Genomic DNA, 24,011 nt, shown 5'->3' on the forward strand with positions numbered 1-24,011 from the left:
TGTGATGTGAACAGTTCCTGATCATTTGGATGTGTTTTTAACGTGCTGTAGGTGTGCAGTCGCATCCTTGCTGATGAACGATGCCCAAGCGAATGTGCAATCTTGCTGCAGATTTAATAAGGCAGCCGATACTGTGGGATGATCTTTTTGTCGAAGTGATCTGTAGTGCCGTCCTGTTATGAAAGAACACGCTGTGCCTCTGAACTTTGTCCGTGTTCTGGATAACACTGACAGATCTGGCAAGATTTACACAATTCAATGCCTGCAGAAAGACACATCGATTTGGCAGCGCTTTCTGAATATTGTATTCAGAAAAGCAGAGGAATAGATAAGAGATGCGTACCTGTCTGATATCTCTCTCTCTACTATTGCTAGGCAGGGTGGGTGTTGCTTTAAACTTTATTAAACTTAATTAAATTACAAGCTTCCACTATAAAATCATGCTAGTCTGTCATTTTGGAACGGAGAGGAAACCAAAATAAAGAGACGCTCTCCGAAGCATACTGGTCCCTGGTCTGATGCAGAGAGATGGTCCCCCTGACCCCCATAAAGGTCACTGAGCAGCGGTGGACACCAGTGCTCTCCTCAGCAGGGTTTTGACATCGGTTTCAAAGCCAGCGAGGGAGAAGTAAAAGTGGCCCCAAGTCTTCGAAAAGGGCAGATGAAATGGGTGCTCGACAAACCTACTGAAGAGCGAGAGTTTAAACCCGGGTGACAATAAATGTGTAGCCTATACATGTATAGATCTCTACATGTGTGTGTTTACATGAAATAGATTAAACGTTTTGAGAGGAACCTACAGGACGAATCTAAAAGTCTGCCCTTGTTTGCTTGCTTTTTTTACTTGTTAATTCTTCCTGTATGTACTCATGCTTGCTCTGTGTTTTGGGGGCACCGGGGTGGGAGAGGGAATACCCTGTCAGGAGGATTATTCTCATCTCCCTGCATGTAACGAAAAACCGAGGCTTTCGCAGACCTGTGGAAAAATACTGTGGCACGCGCAGGCCCGGTGGCCCGGAGGTGTAGAACAGCGTGTGCAGGGCCGGCGCTGCTCCCTGAAAGAGGCGTCCCCGGGCACGGAGCACATGTTGTGTAACACCTAACCCTGTGCTTATGTAACGGGTCCTTCAGAGAGCAACTGCACTCTCTCTCTCTCTCTCTCTCTCTCTCTCTCTCTCTATCTCAGCCAGGCACCCTATTGTGCCGACACAGCGAGAGCTGTACGGAGCTGTGTCAGTGTTTCTGGCACGCACTGACAGGAGGGAAAATGGGTCAGGTGTCAAAATAGCGGCCACTTTACCGGAAAGCCCCTGTCTGTGTGGGATGGGGGGTGGTTCAATGACTCCTGAAACCAAATGCATTTAATCATTGGACATAGGATAGTTTTCCACTGGCTTGCCCAGGTATGTTGACTGCTGGTGCTTTGTAACGGTTGCGTAAACGTGCCAGTGGCATTATTATCCGGCGTATGACGGGGAAGCGGTTGCGTAAGGACTGATTCGGATATTGTACGTAAAAAGCCGTGAGGATTAAGCGTGTCCTTTTTAACGTCATCAGTCATGCATGCTGCTGATAACAGGATAAACCTCAACCTTTAAATTGATTGAGCCACAATCTCTTAAACGACACATGGTGCCGACAGTCACAGATGCTTTTTAATTAACTTGTGTGTTTGAGTGCAGAACGCTTCTTACTCTTAGAATGAGCTTAGAAAGAGTGTATTTATTTAAAACCGCAGAGTAATTGTTGTAGAATATGCACTGTGCCTAATCTGGTGCCTTGCACTCTGTATTCTGCTGGGCTGTTTGTAGAGTGTTTTATAACTTGTCATTGAGAGACTACTGGGGTATTTCTGGCTGTTTTAAACGCACAGCACAGCGCGTACGGCAGATAGATTTGGTGGATGAACACTGTGGGGAATGTGGCAATATCTTTCCCTGGCTAAACTTCATGAATGTCCCAGATCGTCATTTTTAAATCTTGGTCACTTGGACCGTATGGTTTGTGCTTAAACCTGCTCACAGTTTAAGGCCCATTTTAAAGAATATAGCCGGATTTGCAAATCCGGTTTGATCGTTCTCCCCATCCTTCCGGCTTTGAAACGTTACTCTGAGCATTGTGACGGTCGCACTGCGTGAATTTGACAAATGCATTTCTATTTGTAGCTCAGATCCCAGAGGGACCCGCGATGGATTTTTGCTTTTTTGAAAAGTCTGTAATTGGATCTGAAGTCTCGGCAAACTTAGTAGTTTCTGGATCAGAACGTGGGATGTACCGGCGGGACCGTGTTGGTTCGTTTTCCTTCTGCTTCCTGTTTTTCCCACGACCGCAGGGGTCAAATGAATCTGTGCGACCGAGGATGCAGAACAATATTTTTTGTCCAAGATCATACTGGCCTAGTAGCGTGTTGGATTGTGTAAAATGTCTACTGAAGTTTGTTAGATGCTCAAAGTGTCAGGTTTTGTTTCATTCACTGGCATATCGTTCTCTCTGAAATGAACTGTCATCTGCACATGGCATCTATAGTTCATTCTCTGAATCCACAGTTCCAAGCCCACTATTATGGGAATGCACAAATCTTCTACCATGATCTAAATCTCCTGCAACAATCTGTTCAATATTCTTCCCATTGTAGTGTTTTCACCCTGAGATAGCCACCTAAATCGAAATTTGTATCCGTGTCGGCCTCAGCTTCTTGGCCGTTCGAGGGACTTAGTGTTTAAAATCTGCTGCGTGTAATTAAGACTCGGTGTTGGCCCCTCTCGTGCACCGCGGTGGGCAATTAGAGCCGTTGATTGGGGCCGCGTTCTGCCCCGGACCAGCTGCTCTGAAGCGTGCGCGCCACGTGCTGCCGGCAGGCCGACTGACACGGCACCGTCGTAGTAGAGAAGCCTGTTTACTGGATTGCATGTAATCTGCTTACTGTAGAGTCAGTTCTGGTTGCAGATCACAGCCAGGGTTTTCCCGATCGAGAGTAGGTCAGTGGTCTGATTTTACTGTGCTGGCTTAACCCAGTGGGTCAACAGCACAACTACTTTGTTGTCCTTCCTTCTTTGGTGGGATGATCTCACACCTCGGTGCATTCGTTTGTTCATAATCACGTCTTTCTTCATTTCTACACACGTCTGTTGTGGTTTCATTTTGTTGCTGCCTCGTTTATATTTTCTCAGACGCTAGCGCAGGCCTTCTGTCCGACAGCTGCCGGTGTCGATTATTTGTACTGGAATGGATAGTGTCACCCCGGAGCCGTCAACAATGTGCCACAGCGCTCGCACCCCTCTCCCCTCGGCTAAGAGAACTAAGCCCAAAAAAAATGTTATTTGTGCAGGATCACTGGGCTTCAGTAAGCCCTTGTTATTGCGGTGCTGATCGCGTCAGGACATTGACACTGAATATCTCTCCTGTGGACTCGGAGCTGGGGCACATCGTGGCTAACATCAGGAAATACTGTTCACATTACTCTTCTTATGCTGACGGGAACAGTTTTGTAGCACAAATCCAGCGTGTCTGAGTGTTTGTGTGTGAAACCGAGAAAGAAGAGAAATGTAAAGTAAGGTTTAGTTGCCAGTGCAAACACTCTGGGAGAAATCCTTCTGTTTTACTCTTTCGCAGCATTGGCAGGAGATGTGCGCTGAGGACTGCAGTTACATAAATCATGCTTTTACATCGGTTATGTAATCTGCAGTCGGACGCTTCAGAGGGGCTCCCCTTCCCCTCATCTCAAACCAGCGTGAAGTACCGGCTGCTGAAGCCCAGTTAAGCCTCGTCTTCCTCATCCACATTGATCTCTTTTTATCTAATGCCACACTTCTGTGTTTGTTTATTATTGCTGATTGAATTAACGGGCAGTTGGGAAGCAGGGTGTCGGAACCGGAAGAGGCCTCTGTGGGTTGCTTTGCTCCTGTTCAGTTGTGTTAACTGTGTGTTATTAAAGATGTTATTAAACGTTGTGGAAAACTTCAAGCACCTGGACAACCTATATCGTGTGCAGTGTGGTCGAAAGATGTGTATCTGTTTTAGTGACGTCTGTTGGTGTCTGTGTTTTTGTGTTTAATGGGGCTGTACAATCCCAGATTATCAGCGACCACTACCCCTGTGTATAGGATAGGCTTACTGTACGGGCAGCAGTATTTGAGGGAGGATTGTCAGATCCTTGCTTTTGGCTCGCCTTACGGTCCTGAAGTGAAAGATTTTCATTGTCTGTGTGTGAGTGAAAGCACCCTGCCATCAATCTATAAATATCTCGCGCTCTTTAACTCCCCTGGGAGCTTCGTGTGTAGTTTCTCACAGGAGTGATTGTAAAACGCGTGCGTTCACTCAAGCTCGGTTTGCAGATTTTCCTCACGCTCTGGAAATAACGTCTCAATCTCATTCTGTCGGGTATCGGACAGATTCCTTCCTGTACGGAGCAGCGAACAGTGATTTATTTTGATCCACACATTGGATGTCCAGCTATCATCCCCCCTCTGCTGGACCTTGCGGTCCAAGTGGACTGAACTGAAAGTGTCAACTGAAACGACAGAAATGGAAACGACAAATGGATTCGGGTTATTGGACCCTGCTGTATTTTTAACCCAATTCCCTTCATGTGTTCTGGGTGTCTTATATAATGTGTTTTTTTTTCTTCTCAGTGCAGATGGTTCTCGCATGGTTTCAGATCTCCACCACCTCTAGTTCATCAGTGTAATTATTACTGTTATTGTGATCATCGCTGTTATTGGTTGGTTGCCGAGCTGGCCGGGCCTGAAACAATGGGTGCCTGGGGCAGATTTCGGTTAGGTTTTTGTTTTTCCCACAGATGTTGCATAAGGTCTCTTTGGCGAATAAACTGGGACATTTGTTTATGATCGGTTACATCATCACCGTACCTCTGTCGATCCTGGTTGATGTATAAACGGATTACATTTTGTCCATTTCAGCGTTTTTAACAACCGTCCTGTCTGTGGGAGATTTATGCTCTCGATTTATGTCTGGAAACTGGGTGTTCATCTCTGAACGTCCTCTGAAAACCGCTAGAGAGAAACTGTCACAATGTGTCCGGCCTGTTTTTCATTCCTTTGCTATTTAGATTTATATAGTTTGTGTTCACGTTTATCTTCAGAAAAAGATGCATTTCTCTCTTTTTGATACCTGTATAAAAGGACCTCAATAGACCAGTGTGGTTGAGCTTTACACCCTGTATTAAAGCCACACCAATCGACTATGTGCAGCCAAGTTGCCCGCTATGTTGGACGCGAGATCGGTTTGCCAGGTACAAGCTTGTTCATTACCAGGCGCTTTAATCATCTCGGTCTCCGTGCCTAATTGTCTGACGTCTCGGTGCCAGCGCCTGTTGCCCACCAGTCGGGCTTGAATAGGGCATCATGCCACTTCGAGGAGTCCTGGCCAAGGCCAACAGCAGGCTGTCTCCTTCCAGAGAAGCCCGGTATAGACCTGTGGCCTGACCGAGGGTTTGCCCAGCTGCGTGCTTTGTGTGTGTTGAGGCTGAGGCAGGGAGCGCCGGCACAGGAGTGAGACGGGTCCAGCCGGACGGTGTGGCACGGGGCTCTCGTCACTTCTGACTGACAGTTTGGCGATTTGTTCTTGGCTTGGACAAGATCGGTTCAGCGATCGGTTATTGCCGGTTTTCTGTGGCATCAGCAGCGCAGCAGGTTCAAGGCATCAGAGTGCCAGCGGTGTGTGCGTAGCTTCTCTGTGTTTGCAAAAGTTGACAAGATTAGCATTTCATCCACCCTATTGAATAAATACGATTTAATTATACTTTGCAACAAAATCTGTAGCACTTTTAACATGGGAGAGAAGTATAAACATTGCAGGGTTTATTTTTTATTGTGCGCCTGTGATTTTTGTTTTAGTTTATGGGAAGTTCTCTCTCTTGCCTGTATCAGAAAATTATATATGTACATTTTCAAGAATCACTTAATCTCCCTTATGCTGTAGATAGATGGGTATGTAAGATTCTTCCACGGGCTACAGGCAAATTATAGTGTTTAAGGACCTTTCTCTCCTTTAAATAAATACAAAGCCGCCGTCTACACTCTTTCTATAAATAGGATTATACTTCTTCTCCACTTGTATACGTTTTCGGATGGAAAAAGCTATTTAAGCAACAAAGACAGACTGAGCCAGATCCCAAGCCCAATTATCGCCGTCGTCCCGGCCTCCTGCGCTCAGAGGACGCAGACCTGTTTCATCCGACAGCAGCATCTTGGCAGGAGTTATGTAAGCGTCCTTTAGGCTGAAACAAAACTGAATGCAGAACTTGTTTGAACATCTTGTCTGTGTGTGTGTAAATGTATACATCAGTACCAGGCTTTATTGATCCACGGCTAGATGATGGCCTTACTCAAGATATTTGCACTTTCACTGCTGCTGCTTTTTGAATGCAGTTGACACGCTCTCTATGGACAGCAGCTCCTTCGTCTGTCATCGTCTCAATGTGCTCTGTTTGTGCAGGAGCAAAATAAAACTGTAATAAGGAAATCCGTTGTGATGTAAATGGTTTAAAAAAAAAAAAAAAGTTAATTTGTCTTTCAGATGGACTGTACTCTCTTAGTAGCACTTCTGTTTCCTAAGACCCCCTTAGCAGGCCAGATGTTTCCAGTCGATTCATATTTATTAAAGTAGTTTTTAATTTTGTATAAATCCCGTATTTAGCGGAGTGGCGTGTGCGTGTGTGAGGGGTGTTTGTGAGCTCAGTTCAGTCCTAGGCAGGCAGTCCGAGGAGTAAAACCTGAAAATCATTGATATGTTTGTTCGTAGGGGGGCTTTGTGTCGCATAAAAGCCATTTCTGTGAATCGGTGGAGTGTCATTTATTATGTAATTGGCATATTTATGAATCACCGTCCTGCTTCCTCGTATTACATAACTTATTTGTCTCCTTGTCCAGTTGGGCGTCAGGCCCGTTTCTGTGACCTCTATCCACTTTCCCCCCCTGTTGATTTTTAGGTGGTTGTTGTTTGTCCCCAGTTGTGTGCCAGGCCCATGCCGGAGTGGTTCTGTCTCATAGGCCCGGCAGTGTGAGATCCAACCACTTCCTGTCCCTGACGGCGCTGCCTCTTTAAAACGGCTTTGTTTCATAACTAGTAAATATTTATGAGCGTTTATGTAACACATCGGAGGCAATCTCCTGTTTGATTGTTTGATTTGTAGGGAAATCCAGATGGCCCCACAAACACACGTATGCACACGCACACACATTTTTAATACCCTGCTTCCTTTTTTCATTTTTTTTCTTGCTCCCCTGTATTAAATTGAAACCTATATTATCTGTGAAACGCATTTAATAAATCACACGAGATGGGTAGAATGGGGGAAATCAGGCGTGTAAAATGTGGAGTATTAAAAAATAAGTGTTAGCTCTCGAAAGGGGGCCCTACAAATAAAGATTGAAACAGTTTTCTGTGCGTTATCAGAAGTTAGTGTGCAGCGATGAGGCACCTTCTCTGTGCAGCGCGGCCCCTCAACTCACAGGGTCGCACGCGGACCCCCATTGTGAAATCCCACTTCAGTCGGGCCTCCAGCTGGTTTCTGACTTGGCCCATCTGCCTGCCCGGACAGTTGGCCCTGTGTGCCCGTTTGTAATGCGCGCGCTCTCTCCATCCCTCCCTCCCTCCCTCCCTCTCACAGACCAGCCTCAGGCAGCCCCTTTCAGCGCAGAGAATGATGCTCAGGGGGACACCCCGGGGTGGCAGTGCACCCCATCTACCTCACCACTCAGCGAGCCCCCGCGGCCCCCATCCCACGGGGACAGCAGGAGCCCGCTGGGTCTCAGCGCCAAGAAGAAGAGGGTCTCCAAGCCGTCGCATATGAGGAGGAATATCAGGTGAACCCCGACACGCCACATGCACACTCTCTCTGTCTCTCTGTCTGTCCGTCTCTAACCCTTTCCAAGATCCGATTTTCTCTGTTGATATTCGTCCACCACGGCCTCTTGTGAACGCACCCCCACCCTGTAGTTGCCCGTTTGCTCTCTGAGCCACAGAGCCGCCCCTCTGATCTAACCCTCCTCTCGTTGTGCAGAAAGCTCCTTCGGGAGCACCAGCTAGAAGCGGTAACCAAAGCTGCCCAGCAGGAGGAGCTGGAGCGACGGAAGCGGCTGGAGCAGCAGAGAAAGGACTTCCCCGTGCCTGTCCCCCCCGACTTCATACAAGGTAAGTGGCCAGATGCTGGTGACTTCCAACTGCTGAGCTCAGGGTATCTATAGGATTCACAGTATGGACCTCTGATGCGTTTCCTCTACCCGCCAAGTCAGACAAAAAGCCTCTCCGGACCTTGGAATGAAGTGCTTTGTTTTACCGTCGGGGGGGGGGGTGTTTAAAGAACACGCATGTGCTTGCTGTGAAATCAGCCCATTACGTGAGGACAGACATGCACAGAGACGGACAGAGAGCTGCTCATCAGCTGGAGTAACTCATTATTCCTGCCAAACTGGCTCCTCCATTGGTCTGGGGTGTGGAGACGGCTGCAGGAGAAATACCAGCCCGCGGGCCGAGTCACCCACGTGTGGAAATGAGTGGCACTTCTGAATGGGGGATAAAAAATAGTCGGTTGGGATCCGTCCCAGTTGACTAGAAGGCCAGACCAGATCACAAGCCCACGAGAGGGAGCTGCCCACAGGCCTCCTTCGACCATGTGATCTCCTGTCCAAGCAAGAGGAGGCCATTCGCCCCATCGTGCTCGTTTGGTGTCCATTAATAACTAAGTGATCCAAGGATCCTATCCAGTCTGTTTTTGAATGTTCCCAAATTGTCTCTTCAGCCACATCGCTGGGGAGTTTGTTCAGATTGTGATGCCTCTCTGTGTGAAGAAGTGTCTCCTGTTTTCTGTCTTGAATGCCTTGAAGCCCAATTTCCATTTGTGTCCCCGGGTGCGTGTGTCCCTGCTGATCTGGAAAAGCTCCTCTGATTTGATGTGGTCGATGCCCTTCATGATTTGAATCAAGTCCCCACGTAGTCTCCTCTGTTCCAGGGTGAAAAGGTTCTGTTCTTGAAAGCCTCGTTGTGTTTTGTGTCTCGTCTCTGTCCTGCAGGGGAAGTAGTCTTGAGGACTGGAGAGGTTTCCCAAAGCCCCGCCCTTGTGGCCAAGCAGGAAGTGATCTGCCTGGACAGCAGCAACAGCAGTGGCAGCGAGGACGACACCAAGGGGCTCGGTCTCTCCGTGCAGGACGGTGAGGAACCACATGCTGATGGTCACGGGACGCCCCCGGGGGTGTGACATCGCGGCACAGTTGAGCGCGTCGGGCTGGAGGGGAGGGATTGTGGCGGACGCCTAGTTGCACTCTTTCAGTGTGAGATTTCTCTTCCCTGGGGACTTCTAATCCCCACCCAGTCTTTAATCCTTCCTGTTGTCAAATTAGTTCATATCTGTGGACGGACGGGCCATGGCCACTGTGTTGGTTGAACCCTGGACGACACGACAGCCAGGCTAGATAAGTTCCAGTTCCAGTTCCAGTAAACGTGTGTGAGTTAGCGTCAGCGTCTCTGCGCAGAGGCGGTACAGGGTCTGGGCCCAGCGCAGGTACACGACTGCGCAGCTACGTGTGCATTCAAGGCCGTACAATCAATGTCATTAATCCATCTTACGTAGCAGAAGCACTTCTCTGACGGGCCTTTACTCGGGTTATACAAGCGCTCCTCCGCCTGTAATCCGAGTTGTATAATCACCCATTCACTGGGGTTACATAACCGCTCTCCAGTTTTTTTTTCCATTTGAAAGTATAACAAACGGGCCCGAGCTTGTGTAACTTACAACCCCGTGTCCTTGATATATATTGTATCTCGTGTCGCGATTGTTACAGATGGAAACCACAAGCGGACAGCTAACAAACATGCGTGACAGATAGTAGCACTTCAATGCAAACCAGTAAGTCTTGACGTAGGTGCACTCTGCCCCCGGGCCTCTTCCCGCCCCCAGCGCTTCATGAGCTTTCCGGGAAGCAGGTGTGCGCTCCCCGCCTGACCCCCGTCTCCCGTCCCGCCCTGTCCCGAGCAGATGTGATCGAGCTGAGCTCCGGCGAGGACGACACCCTCCAGATCAGCAGCGAGTCGACCAACGAGGAGGAGGAGCGCGCCGCCACGCCCGGCTCGGAGGAGAGCAGCGGGGCACACGTCAACGACACGCTCAATCAGCCGGACGCCCAGGGACGCGTGCTGGTCAACATCAACCACCCGTCCAGCGAGCAGGACCTGTTCCTCTCCCCGCAGCTGGCCCGCGCCGTCAAGCCACACCAGGTACCGTGTTTGCCCGCCGCCGCGGACCTGCGGTGACGGGACGGTCTTTACTGGGACTGTTCCTGATCCGCTCTCCCTTCAAAGATTCACAAGTGAGACCTAAAATGAACTGCCAGTAAACAAGTAAACGTCTTTTGGTTAGTGTTTATCCAGGTTATTGAAGACCAATATCTCCCTCTCTTTCCCTCTCCACCCTTCCCTCTTTCCTCTCTCTCCCTCCTCCTCTTCTCACTCTCAGATCGGAGGGATCCGGTTCCTCTACGACAACCTGGTGGAGTCGGTGGAGCGCTATAAGACCTCCAGTGGCTTCGGCTGCATCCTGGCGCATAGCATGGGTTTGGGCAAGACATTGCAGGTCATCTCCTTCATTGACATCCTGCTGCGCCACACGGGCGCCCGCACCGTCCTGGCCATCGTCCCGGTGAGAGCGCCCCAGCCGGCCGCCTGGGAGGCACGAAACCTGGGCCGGATTGTCTCCCTGTCCCTGTGTGTCTCTCTCTGTCTCTCTCTGTGTCTCTCTGCTCTTATGTTTTTAATTGAACATTGACTCAGTCTGTTCTTATTAATGAGCAGATGCCCTTACCTAGAGTAGCTTTCAATTGTCACTAGACACACAAGTAACACAATGCGGTAAGAGCAAGAAACACAACTTAAGTCCCAGTAATGCCTCTGTTCCACTGGCTTAAGCATCCGTGTCGTGCCATGCCGTGCCAGACGCGTCCGTCCTCAGACGCGTCCGTCCTCAGACGCGTCCCAGAGCTTTTTTTGCAAAACCAGGCCGTTGTGAAGTCCGTCCCTCTGATGGAGGAGCAGCGACTGTGGGTTTGGTTTGTGTTTGTGTTAAAAACAGAGACAGAACGACACTTTTGTGTGTCCGTTTTATTCTTTGTGCTTTACATGATTGTAAACCGCGTAATAAATACACATTTCTGTTCAGAGATGTTAGGAAGAGCTAAACGTGTAGACATTATATTCAGACAAGCACGTCCCATAAGAATACGTTTCCATGTGCAACAATAATACTAAATAGCAAATATGTATTGTTATTATTATCGTCATCATTTGTACTAGTATATATGTATTTTAAACGGCACAGCGTGACTCCCTTAATTTATTACTCTTACTACAGATTTGTAACTGCAAACGATACGTTTTGCAGAATTATTTATAATTTACTTATCAGACGTCCTTAACCAGGGCAAGTTACAGTTAAAATATAGCAGGTTATAATTGAACTGAAGTGTGCAGGTCTCAGTCATGGTGTTTATGGACACATTTATTAAACCAGTCCTTAATGTTTTAGAGGGAAACCCAGATCTGCTATATTTATTTATTCATTAATTTAACTTGTAAATGGACGCACGTTAACTAAATCGTGTTAATATTAATAACATCGGCTGCTACGATCCGATTATTATCCTTCAGTTTATTTTAACTAGTCACAGCACTGCACCGGTACTGTGAAATCGCAGTGTTTAATGCACTCGGATATTAACTGTAAGCAGTCATTGTTTCTGTACGTGGATTTCACTCCATGCTGCGAATGAAACTGTAATTTCTTCCTGATCACACATGGAACTTGAGATTATATCTTCCGACACAATGTATCGGATCTCTTCCCTGTCTGTCAAGCACACATCTCCGCTCCTGAAAGCAAATCATGTCCTCAGTGGGCGGGACGGATGCTTACGGACACGTCTAGCACCAGATTGTTAACCGTCCACCAGTGGAAACGGGGCATAAGAGTGAAGTAAAAGTACACAATTCAGGGTGTGAACCTGGTTCGGGTCAGCGAAGGTGTTAGATGTGTTTGAGGTGTTTCTTCAGTGGCTTGACCGTCTGACACTCTCCGGGCCGGCAGGTGAACACGCTGCAGAACTGGCTGGCCGAGTTCAACATGTGGCTGCCCACGCCCGAGAGCCTGCCCCCGGACAGCGACCCGGATCAGCTCACGCCCCGCAGCTTCCGAGTGCACATCCTCAATGACGAGCACAAGTAAGTGACTGTCCTGTACATCAGCCCTCCCTTTTAAAAAAGGATGAGAGAAATCGTGAAGCTTAAATGTTTTCCTGCCGAAGTCTCTGCCAGTTCTCTGTGAGGTGCTAGACCACCCTTTGGGGGAGAGATCATGGTCATATTTTCGTACTCGGTGGACATGTTCCTCTCCGCTCGAGTGCCCACTCTGAGACAGTCTAGTTGAGCTCTTGACTCCTCCTGTTGAGAGGCTGAGAGTAGCTTGCTTAAAGAGGGTTGTCATGTCCACACGCTCCCCTTATAGAGGCCAGGAGCCTTGGTTGTGTAGCCGATGAGTTCAGAGACCTCTTCATCTTTGGACCGCATGAGATCCAGGTCTTCTGGATGGTAATCAGGGTTTTGGACTAGCCGGTCAATGCGCTCAGGTGTCGTACTCTCCTCGTCCTTGCAGGACCACGGCGGCGCGGGCCAAGGTGATCGGCGACTGGTCGGCGGACGGCGGTGTGCTGCTCATGGGCTACGAGATGTACCGCCTCCTGTCCCTCAAGAAAAGCTTCGTCTCGGGCAGGAAGAAGAAGTCCAAGAAGCCGACGGGTCCCGTCATCATCGACCTGGATGAGGAGGACCGGCAGCAGGAGCTCCTCAAAGGTCAGCGTTTCCTCTGGCTCGAGCTCTTGCCGCGTTTCTGAGTAGATGCTCGGTTTATTTAAATGACGTATTTTGCTATTTGACGAGTGCTTGGCCAGTTGTCTTAAAATGGCCTCCGTTTAGATTCAGTTTCCTTGTTTACTCCCTTCCCCCTATAACAGTAGTCTCTCAGAAAACCTCTATAAATAGCTTTCTCTTTTATATTGAACTTCCTAAAATACCTTCTGGGATGAATAATCTCCTGAGCTCACAAAAGACAACCTGGGAGGGCTGGCGGGGGCGCGGCTCGAGGCCTGTTCGTCTGTCTCGCTACCACTCTGAGGACAATGGCCATCCGGGGGGCACATCGCACGGCATGTCGAGATGATTGCAGTGCTGTGGATGTGTAGGAGTGCGTGCTGTTTTTAGTCAGTTTCATCTTCTCTCCAGTGTGTGCCTGGCTTTACAGCACCCGTTTAGGAATGCGTAGCGTGTTGGTTTGTTGTTCTGGCGATCGCCATCATGCTTGTCCGTTGTGTGTGTGTCGCCCAGGCATCGAGAAGGCTCTGTCCAGGCCCGGGCCGGATGTGGTCATCTGCGATGAGGGGCACCGCATCAAGAACTGCCACGCCAGCACCTCGCAGGCGCTGAAGAGCATCCCGACGCGCCGGCGCGTGGTGCTCACTGGCTACCCGCTGCAGAACAACCTCATCGAGTACTGGTGCATGGTGGACTTCGTGAGGCCGGACTTCCTGGGCACCCGGCAGGAGTTCAGCAACATGTTTGAGAGGCCCATCCTGAACGGCCAGTGTATTGACAGCACCCCCCAGGACGTGCGGCTCATGAGGTACCGGAGCCACGTGCTGCACAGCCTGCTGGAAGGCTTCGTCCAGAGGTGAGGCGCTGTCCCCGTACCTGTCCCAAGAGCTCTAACACAAACATTTGGGCTCAAACTGTGCATAAGAACATAAAGTGTCCGATCGAGAGGAGCCCATTCGCCCCATCGTGCTCGTTTGGTGTCCATTAATAACTAAGTGATCCAAGGATCCTATCCAGTCTGTTTTTGAATGTTCCCAAATTGTCTCTTCAGCCACATCGCTGGGGAGTTTGTTCAGATTGTGACGCCTCTCTGTGTGAAGAAGTGTCTCCTGTTTTCTGTCTTGAATGCCTTGAAGCCCAATTTCCATTTGTGTCCCCGGGTGCGTGTGTCCCTGCTGATCTGGAAAAGCTCCTCTGGTTTGATGTGGTCGATGCCTTTCATGATTTTGAAGACTTGGATCAAGTCCCCACGTAGTCTCCTCTGTTCCAGGGTGAAAAGGTTCAGTTCCCTCAGTCTCTCAGTAGGACATTTCCTTCAGACCTGGAATAAGTCTGGTTGCTGGTGGAGCCCAGGGAATGTTATGTAGTACAGACTTAGATCTAGCTTCTCTTCTTTGGCATCCGGGCGTTGTCTTGACAGTTTGTTGGTTGGGGTGTCGTTCCAGACGAGGCCATGATGTCCTGAAGACCCACCTCCCTTCCAAAGAGGAGCACGTCATCATGGTGCGCCTGTCGCCCATCCAGCGCGCGCTCTACACCGAGTTCATGAACCGCTTCCGGGAGGCGGGCAACAGCGGCTGGCTTGGCCTCAACCCCCTCAAGGCCTTCTGCGTCTGCTGCAAGGTGAGGCGTTGTCTTTGTGCGTTTTTCAGCTCTCAGATGGGGTTCATTCATGTTTTTACGGGGTACCTTCACATCCTGGAGTAAACCGGATGTTCTGTCAATCGCGAATATGATTATCTGCTCTGTTTATGCCTGGTGTTGGAAGCAGCTACCCCCCAGTCACATGTGAGCCAAGCGTGTAAAGCCGCGTGCCTGTGTTTGTTCCGTGCAGATCTGGAACCACCCTGATGTTCTGTATGAGGCGCTGCAGAAGGAGAACCTGGCCAACGAGCAGGACCTCGACCTGGACGATCTCACCACCGCCAACAACCGCTGCCAGGCGCCGGGCATCAAAGGCAAGCTGGAGGGCAGCGCCAGGGCCGACTCCACCAACAGCAAGTTCGGCATGGCGGGGCTGGGCTTGACCCCCCTGCAGGAGAAGGCCAACCAGGTCATCACCTACGAATGGGTACGGCACTGCTGTGTGAGGGGCGGCATGCCAGCTTCCCGAGAACTGGAGGAATGTCCCGGTGTCACGTGGTGGTGTGGAAAGGAATGGCAAAGCTTGGGAATTAGCTGGGCCTCAGAGAGCTGGTCTCTTTAATCTGTAGGAAGTTGATGAGCAAGACTTTAAAATTAAATAAAGGTCATAAAGGTTTCTTCCCCAGCTTTTTTTATGTCTTTTCATACCAGTGTAAAATCTTCAGGATCCTGGTCTTTCTGTGTGTAAAACTCGAGCCTCTCTTACAGGCCAAGGACATTCTGACCGACTACCAGACGGGGCTGCTGGAGAACTCGGCCAAGATGGTGCTGCTCTTCCACCTGATCGACGCCAGCGTGAAGAAAGGAGACAAGATCCTGGTGTTCAGGTGAGGGGCTGGGGAGCGGGGCGGTGCCGGTGAAGAGTACGGACCAGGGCGTTGTTGAAGAACATAGAAGTGTTTCTGTGTTCAGCTGTGTTCTGTGTTCTGAGTCACAATCTTGTTGAAAGATCCAGAAAGTAAAAGTGCCCAACCCGTGTCCCTCAGCCAGAGCCTGTCCACGCTGTCGGTCATCGAGGAGTTCCTGGCCAAGCGGCCGATGCCGGTGCCGGAAGGACAGGGCGGGACCTGGGTGCGCAACGTCAACTATTACCGTGAGTGTCTGCCGTCCTCCTGAGAAGAACCCCACTAGCCTCCGCAGGTCGTCTGTACACCACAGAGAACGCAGAGGAGATGCTCTTGTTGTTCTGTGTAATATTGCCACCTTCTGGGCACATCTGTAGAGTACCGGCTGTTATGGTATATGATGTGTGGGAGATGTACCTGAAGCATGTCCTGTCCACACTGTCTGCCTAAAGGGCTTTTAAAAGATTTATGACATAAAAAAAATCTGCAGTTTTTAGGTTTTTTTTTTATTTGGGTTAACAAGAAGTGGTAAATGTTTAGGTTTCAAAATGTAGCTCTGTTCAATAACCCGTTCAAATGGGAGCGAGTGTGGTGGTGGCAGCGAGTGAGTGAGTGTGGGTGGTGGGGGTTGGGTGGTGGTGGTGATGATGGCAGTTGGAGGCGAGTGTGAGGGTTGAGTGGTGGTGGTGGTGGCAGAGAGTGTGGGGGGTGGGTGGTGGTGGCAGCGAGCGTGGGGGGTTGGGTGGTGGTGGTGGTGGTGGTGGTGGTGGCAGCGAGTGTGGGTGGTGGCGGTTGGAGGCGAGTGTGGGGGTTGGGTGGTGGTGGTGGTGGGAGCGAGTAGGGGGGGGTTGTGCAAGTCACTGCTGTGGTTTTCCAGTTTAAGCCGGTTAGTTCTGACCACCCCGGGCCCGTCTCTGTTCTCAGGGCTGGACGGCAGCACCTCGGCGTCAGAGAGGGAGCGGCTCATTAACCAGTTCAACAACCCCAACAACACCACGGCCTGGCTCTTCCTGCTGTCCACCAGGTCAGTCAGACGTGTATCGAGTCAGCCTGTCATTTATAAAGCACTCCACTGTGGAACCCTTACAGCCAGTCTTTGCGGTGATTGCTGTGGCGTGTGTGGGCCGACTGCTCTGGGACTAGAAACCACCTCCACTGTGATAAATCACTATTGTGCGTCACTTTTTCAATATAAATGTATCCTCCTCTCCTTACAATACACTTGTGTGTCATACAGCATCTTTGTGGTATACTCTCCACTGGACTCGTGTGCTTTAGATGAAGGCTGAGGAGTCGATGATGATGATGATGATGATGATGCTGATGTCATGTGTTTGGGGGTCGCAGGGCCGGGTGTCTGGGGGTGAACCTGATTGGGGCGAACCGCGTGGTGGTGTTCGACGCCTCCTGGAACCCGTGCCATGACGCCCAGGCGGTGTGCCGCGTCTACCGCTATGGCCAGAGGAAGCCCTGCCACATTTACCGGCTGGTGTGCGACTTCACGCTGGAGAAGAAGATCTACGACCGGCAGATCTCCAAGCAGGGCATGTCTGGTGAGCGGCCGGCCGAAGCCACTGTCGGCGGGGGGGGACTGGGAGCTGTGCATGGTGTAGATGCTGGCCGGCTAGGGGCGTCGCCGATTGAGGAACGTCTATTCGGGTAAAAGATGGGCAGAAACGCACAACTTTGGAATCATGTACCGTGCTTAGGCCTTCTTACTACTAATAAATAATAAAATATACAGTAGGGTACAGGTTTGTAATTTGAGATTCGTAATGAGTAATAACCTCGCTCTCTCTGTCTGTCTCAGACCGGGTGGTGGATGACCTGAACCCGGTGCTGAACTTCACGCGCCGGGAGGTGGAGTCTCTGCTGCACTTTGTGGAGGAGGAGCCCCACCCCTCTAAGGTGCACCTGGAGAACAGCGCCCCCATGGAGAGTGTCATCCAGCAGGCCTGTAGCCTCTACCCTCGCCTCATCACCAAGGTACGTCCCCTTCTCGCCCCGCGGGGTCTCGACCGGACCCCCGGAGCTCTGCGGGGTCTCAGAGATGTCAGGGGCTCCCTTTGACCGGATGTTTGTTGCTCGTCTCCTCCTCAGCAACCCTTCCAGCACGAGTCCCTGCTGATGGATCGCAAGGAGATGAAGTTGACCAAGGCAGAGAAGAAGGCGGCCAAGAAGAGCTACGAGGATGAGAAGCGGGCGTCCGTACCCTACACCCGGCCCTCCTACGCCCACTACTACCCTGCCAGCGACCAGAGCCTCACCAACATCCCCGCCTTCAGCCAGAGGAACTGGTGTGTTGCCGGCACGCCTCCTACCGACGCACTCTCTCTGTCCACATCCTGCAGCGTGTAACAGAGCGCAATAGAGATGCGCACAGAGCGAGGGGGGTGGGGGAGAGACACGCACAGAGCGCGAGAGAGGGAGAGAGAGAGACACACACACACACACACACACACACACACACACACACACACACACACACACACACACACACACAATTGACAAATGCTGACAGCCGAGATCTGCGATCCCAATCTTATCCTCCATCCACCTTCCCCCAGGCGTCCCCCTCCGCGGCCGGACGAGAAGCCGGTTGCTAGCGTCCGCCCGGTCCAGTCCACGCCCATTCCCATGATGCCACGGCAGGTGCCTGTGGGCCCGGGCTCCTCCATGCCCAGCTCAAGCGCCGGGCTCAACTTCCCCGTCAACTACCTGCAGAGAGCCGGTGTGTTCGTGCAGAAGATCGTCACCACGACAGGTAAAGCAGCGCCGGCGGCTCGCGGATCAGAGAGATGGGGAGGAGGGGGCGGTGAAATCCTGGCATGTCTTCGGTATTAATTTAATCTGAAAACCTGAGGAACATTGCCGGCGATGCAGAGCAGAGACGCTTTGAGTTTTCGAAAAAAAAGATATGTTTCTCTCTGCTTTCCAAGATATTGTGATTCCCGGAACGAACAACACGACGGACGTTCAGGCCCGGATCAGCGCCGGGGAGAGCATCCACGTGATCAAGGGAACCAAGGGTAGGTAGGACCAGAGGCAGCCCACAATAAGCAAAGACACAGGAGCAGCCTTCACTCCGTGGGTTTGTACGGACAGAGCGTCCCCTCTCTTCATCCACAACTTCATTCCCTCTGTGACAGTGTAGACTGCGCTCTGTGATGGCGGGACGGTTCACTCCTCCCCCTGGGGAAAACCCACGGCCTGGTTCCGGGTCGGCTCGACAGAATCGCCAGTGTGTCCCGTGCCATGCTGCGCCAGCCTAGTTCCGACCCGGGTCGGATATGCCAGTGGGTTGGGGGTTTTGGAGACGGGGGTACCGGGTGTGAGGGGTGCGACTCTCACAGGCCTCTCTGTCTGCTCTCCCCCACACAGGGACTTACATCAGAACCAGCGACGGCAGGATCTTCGCGATCCGAGCGGCGGGGAAGGCCCGGCAGGGAGAGGAGAGCAGCAGCGCCTCTGCAGGTGAGAGACGACACCGCCTGCTGTTCACAACCACGGCAAACAGCCCAGCACGTCGACGCCCAGCTCGTTATCTGTTTCTGGTTTTGCACCTTGTTTTTAAGATCTTGCAGTCCAACGACTCACGAATGAATGTTCTTCCTGTCTGTGCGGTGACCTCACCGGCTCCGCGGTCTCCCGTGGTGACACTGCCCGTTTCTGTTCCCCCAGAGCTGCAGAGACCCTCCCCGGGGTCCCCCACTGACGGCGGGGACGGCTGCGAGTCCCCGGACGCGGCGCGGAAGCAGCTGACGCCGGACGGTCTGGCGCGGCCGCTCTCCCCGGACAGCCCCGAGATCCTCAGCGAGCTGCAGCAGTACGCCGCGGCCGCGGCCGCCAGGGAGACAGCAGGGGGGAAGCTGGAGCCGGCGGAGGAAGGGCGGGGGGACGTGCAGGGCGGCGGCCCGCAGGCACAGGGCCTGTCCACCAAGCAGCTGCTGGACCTGCATGGCCTGAACCCGGGGCCCAGCTTGGGCGGCCAGGCCCCGGGCGACGGGGGTCCGGGGGGCTCGGGGGCCACGGCGCTGGACCTGCGGGGGACCAAGCGCAAGTCGTCCACGCCCTCTGCGGAGGAGCGCCCCCACAAACAGCCCGCCGGCAAACGGACCTCGGTGCCCCTCCCTCTGCACGGCTACTCCCTCACCGGCGCCTACAGCCTGCCGCCCATGGGCCTCAACCCTGCCCTCCTGGGCTCCATGGCCCACCCCATGTTCATGGGCGGAGGGTCCCCGTACTTCCAGACCGGCCAGCTGGGGGACCCCCGGCTCATGTTCCCGGTGAGCGACCCATTCGGCCTGGCGGGCGGCCTGCCCAGCTCTTCCTCCTCCGCCTCCTCTTCCTCCACCACCTCCACCTCATCCTCCGCAGCCACCGCCTCGGCCTCCCTGCCTCCCTTCATGCTCGGCCCCGGCATGGCCGGCATGCTCCCTGGCTTCTCCCTGCCCTACGGCCAGCCCCTGCTGCCCGAGCCCCGGATGTACTCCGCCCCGCTGCTCCCCGGAGGCCTCCCCGCCACGCCGGGCCCCGCCGGCTCCAGCTTCCTGCCCCACTTCTCCTCGGCGGGGCTCCTGGGGGCCACGCTACAGCAGCCCGACTCGCAGGTGGTCTCGGAGAGCGGGGGCAGCAGCTCGGACGATGACGTGATCGAGGTGACGGGACAGTGAGGGGCTGCGGGAGACGGGGGGGCAGGGGAGCTGGAACTCCACGGAGACGAGGCCTTCACTGATTCGTCGTGGGAGACGAGTGCCTCCCCCGCCTCCCCGGCACTCCTGGACAACGAAACAAATCCTAATGCTGAATATCTTATTTAAGAAAGAGAGGGAGGGAGCAGGAGAGGGGATCCTTAAATGGCAGCCGTGTGGAAACGGCCAGGGGCTTCTTGTGCCGCCCCCCTACTGACGAAGCCCCGGTCAGGCTTGGACCTGCAGAGACCCTCCCTTCCCCCGGGGGCCTGTCTGCGAGGAAGAGGCCGACGGGTCACCTGCGGGCGTCTTACTTTGTGAACCGTTTGCGTCTCCCCAGCAGGCGGCCGAGATCGGGGGCAGTTGGGTAGTTAGTGTGTAGACTGTAGCAGCACCTGCTGTGCTCCTGGTTATTTCGGGAGGGAAAAGAAACTGAACAAAAACAAACCACAAAAAAACTAAACTCAACGAATGTATTTTTCTTGTCAGCCTTTACTGATGAACTTGGGGCTGAGCTGCCGGTATTATTATGGGAAGGGTCATCTTATTTTTATCGTTTAATAAAATCGGGGGGGCGGGAGGTCTGACAGAGACTTCGCACATCAGTTGCCTTGTTCCGTCTCACCGAATGTGTCCCGTGAGGAGGAGCTTCGGCAGCGACAGCCAGGCATGAGACGGACTCTGGAGAGAGGCTCCACAGCTCACAGCATTACGCCCATTGTCTTACAAACAAACTAGAAAAAAAAAAAAAAAGACGGACTTTCCACGCGCGGGGAAGCGGTCCACACACAACGAAGTGTCCCTTGTGATTCCTCCCCGGCTTTAGGGTCTGTGTTCAGTGTCTGTCGCGTTCTGTCCGCCGCACGTTCAGAGTCTCCGTTCCCCAGTTCATCCCCTTGGGGCCGGAGAGAGAGTGGGTCGAATTCCCGGTATTTCGCGGATCCTGTGCCAAACTCTCCGCGGATCACACGCCAGTCTGGTTAGCAGCCCGACCGGTGCAGGTCAGAGGTGAACAGATGTCCCACATGAACGGTTCCCACATGAAATCGGAGTTCTTTTTAACTTTATTCATTGGTTAGGGGGGAAAAAACAAAGGGATTTAATTTAAATGTAATGAAATTGTGTGTATCCAGAGACCCAGACGATATCTGTGCTTCCAAAACGTCTCGCCCGAAGGTCACGGGTCGTGAACCGATCAGCTGCCACCACAGACCGCATCGCTCCATAACACGGTTTCATTGCGTGTCTCGATTATCACAAATTTACAAACCGTACAAAGCAGACTCGCTCCCTTCCCTGCCTACTGTTCCCTTCCAGATGTTCCATATGTGCAGTAATTCCCTTTATATACCCAGTGCCGAGAATACAGGTGTTCTGTGTAGGCAGTAAAAATGTATTGATGTTCGTCCCCCCCTTTATACCAGGATGTCGGTTTACTTGTTACGATGTACGGATTTTCCACATTAATGTATTTATGATGGTGGATATTTATTCTTTTTTTAATATCATTTTTTAATGTTGATTAGGTTTCAGTGTTGGCCGTAGCAGTCCGTGTGAGGGAGCAGTATCTGACCAAAGTGTAAATGCGGAAAATCAGGACCAATGTCCGAGCTCGGCGAGAGAGAGAGCGCTCGACTCGCTTACCCTTTTAAAGAGTGGCTTCCGATGCCGTTTTATTTATTTCACACTCCTTTTAAAAATTACTTTTTGTGCTCGTACAGAGTATCTCTGAACTAGGACGCGTCACTGCCATAAACTGGTCTGGACAGACTCCCAGAGTGGTCTGTCACTAAGGTCTTGGGCCCCCTGGGTCCACACTGCATTGTGGGAGAGGGCCGCTCTGTGCACTTGCCCAGCAGAGAAGTCTGTGTTTTAATAATGTCTGAAGTGATAGACTGGCGTTTGAAGCTCACCCGCCCTTCAGAACATTAGCTGTGATCGTCAAGTGTCACCCGGGTTTTAAAAAACCAACCAACCAGCCAACAAACTAAAGCTGCCAAAGTTGGGCATCAGCTATGGAGAGGTGCTTTACGTTTGGGTTGAACTGTGTGTGTCCCATGTCTGCCAATGGTATAATTTTAGCAAACTCGAGATGCGTGACCGTAGATCAGGACAGCAGTGGAATGGTTTGGCAGAAACTTCCTGTGGTGCTGGGGAAGAGCATCCAAACGCAGCTAGAGAACTGGCGCTCTCTCTCGCGCAGTGACGTCCGATTGGCAGCAGGCCCCGGGCAGTACTGTGGATCGTGTGAAAACAAATATACACGCAGTCATTGGGGTTGGTTAAAACCACACTCGGCACCGGGAGGTCGGGCATCAGTGACGCTGAGATTCATCCGAGTGTCAGTGATCCATCGGTCAGTTCCCCTTCAGTTCAGGACTGGTTTTATTCTCTCGTCTGTATCTGTTGACCGGTGTTGATGAATTGTGATTCGGGTCTGTTCTCAATCCGCGTTAAAAAACGCAAAAATCTCATCGATCGCTCCTGTGTCGAGTGTAGTCATCCTTTCTTTGGTTGTGCTTTCTGTTGTGCGTTTTTTGTTTTTATCAGACCCTAAAATTAACGTCTTTATCCGACGGTTGTTTTGTCGAAATAATAATACGGGCTTCCTAATGACGACGATATCATTTCTAAAGATCACAATTATTTGCACTGAGAACGAAGCTCTTCAGCGGAGGTATCGCATGTGTCCCGTGGGGAACTGGCTTTTATTTATTGTTTTGAAATGATATTCAATTCCCTTCAGGAGCGTGACCTCGAGTTACCGCGTCCCTGCCTTGACCCCCGTCCGTCTGTCCTGTAACCACAGTGAAGAAACTAAGTGGGCGTCCGTGTCTGAAGTGGAGACTGTCCTTTGACCTTTGAACTTCTGTGTTGAATACGTTGATTTCTGTCTATATGACGATCAAGCTGCAGCCTCCGTTCGGTGGTGTATTTCATGAGGAGAATAACTATCTTCATTGCTGACGTGATGTGTTACTAAACCAGAAACAAAACAAAACGAGGAAACTAGAACTGTCCAGAGAGAAACTTGGTGTTAATGAATTGCAGTGGCAGACAGCACTCATTCATTTGAAGGGAAGGAAGGTGTAAGTATTAGATCCTGTTCAGATTTTGTTTTCCTTTCGCTACTGTTGGCTGACTCTGTAAAAGACAATGTTTTGGTTTTTTTAAGTTTTCTACCACATCATCTATCGGATAATTATTACTTCTAGAAGCCTTAGATTATCATTAGCTATGCAAGAGTTCCGTTCAGTTATTTTTCAAGGAGATGAAAAGAAAAAGTGCTTTTTTTTTTTTTGGTAACTGATCATACTATGACATAATCAAATGAGAAAACCAACGTCAAAAGAAAAAGGACGTGAGAGTGGACTCCGCGTCTGTCTGGACCAGAGATCGGCCGCTGTCTGTTCGCCCATGATGCGTAGCTTCTCCAAAGACCACGGGGGGGCGGCGCCGACGCTCTTTCGGTTCTGGTCTGTGTTGACGTGCGCTGCTGTGTGGTGTGTGTCGTGAAGCGGGGCAGGGAGTGGAGAACACCGGGGGGTGCCTGAAGCGTCCTGGGTGAGATGCGGTCGAGTGGGGGGGAAGCGAAGGTCCCTCGTGTCCAACTGTGGCTCCCCACGCGTCACTGTCGTGGTTGGGGGCCTTGGTCTCATCTTTCGCACACTGGGTTATGCCGTGACCTTTGACCTCTCCCCTCTATAGTCGCCTTACACTACTCCTGACCCCGGCCCAGGACCCCGCTCCCCACTGGGGCTGCAGTGCGTGCCAGTGCAAAGGGAGCACCCGGCCCTTCCACCCAGATTCCTCTTCTTGTTCCAATTGGATCGTAATAACTGATTATCTGTCTACACACGCACACATACACACATGACCCCCACCATTAGAATAAACCAGTCTTCCCAATGAGCGACATGTCCAGTGTGCGTTCGATTGACTTTAAAAGCACAGCTGC

The 24,011-nt window shown here is 51.6% G+C and overlaps 1 protein-coding gene across 2 annotated transcripts in view; it reads left to right on the forward strand.

Moving 5' to 3' along the window:
* rad54l2 (RAD54 like 2) overlaps positions 1–23,379 on the forward strand; it is a 45,180-nt gene extending 21,801 nt beyond the window's left edge. For both annotated transcript variants that reach the window (XM_066697704.1, XM_066697705.1), the window contains 20 exons: positions 7,631–7,826; positions 8,024–8,154; positions 9,033–9,170; positions 9,995–10,233; positions 10,472–10,654; positions 12,095–12,228; positions 12,659–12,855; positions 13,387–13,729; positions 14,319–14,496; positions 14,708–14,944; positions 15,226–15,344; positions 15,504–15,610; positions 16,287–16,386; positions 16,710–16,915; positions 17,173–17,348; positions 17,463–17,659; positions 17,930–18,126; positions 18,302–18,391; positions 18,744–18,836; positions 19,044–23,379. In XM_066697704.1, coding sequence (XP_066553801.1) covers positions 7,631–7,826; positions 8,024–8,154; positions 9,033–9,170; positions 9,995–10,233; positions 10,472–10,654; positions 12,095–12,228; positions 12,659–12,855; positions 13,387–13,729; positions 14,319–14,496; positions 14,708–14,944; positions 15,226–15,344; positions 15,504–15,610; positions 16,287–16,386; positions 16,710–16,915; positions 17,173–17,348; positions 17,463–17,659; positions 17,930–18,126; positions 18,302–18,391; positions 18,744–18,836; positions 19,044–20,035 — 4,253 coding nt within the window. In that variant the 3' untranslated portion in view covers positions 20,036–23,379. The remainder of the gene's footprint in view (positions 1–7,630; positions 7,827–8,023; positions 8,155–9,032; positions 9,171–9,994; positions 10,234–10,471; positions 10,655–12,094; positions 12,229–12,658; positions 12,856–13,386; positions 13,730–14,318; positions 14,497–14,707; positions 14,945–15,225; positions 15,345–15,503; positions 15,611–16,286; positions 16,387–16,709; positions 16,916–17,172; positions 17,349–17,462; positions 17,660–17,929; positions 18,127–18,301; positions 18,392–18,743; positions 18,837–19,043) is intronic.
* Positions 23,380–24,011: the final 632 nt, after the last annotated feature.

This window comes from Amia ocellicauda, chromosome 3 (genome assembly GCF_036373705.1).
Source record: "Amia ocellicauda isolate fAmiCal2 chromosome 3, fAmiCal2.hap1, whole genome shotgun sequence".
NCBI lineage: Eukaryota > Metazoa > Chordata > Actinopteri > Amiiformes > Amiidae > Amia > Amia ocellicauda.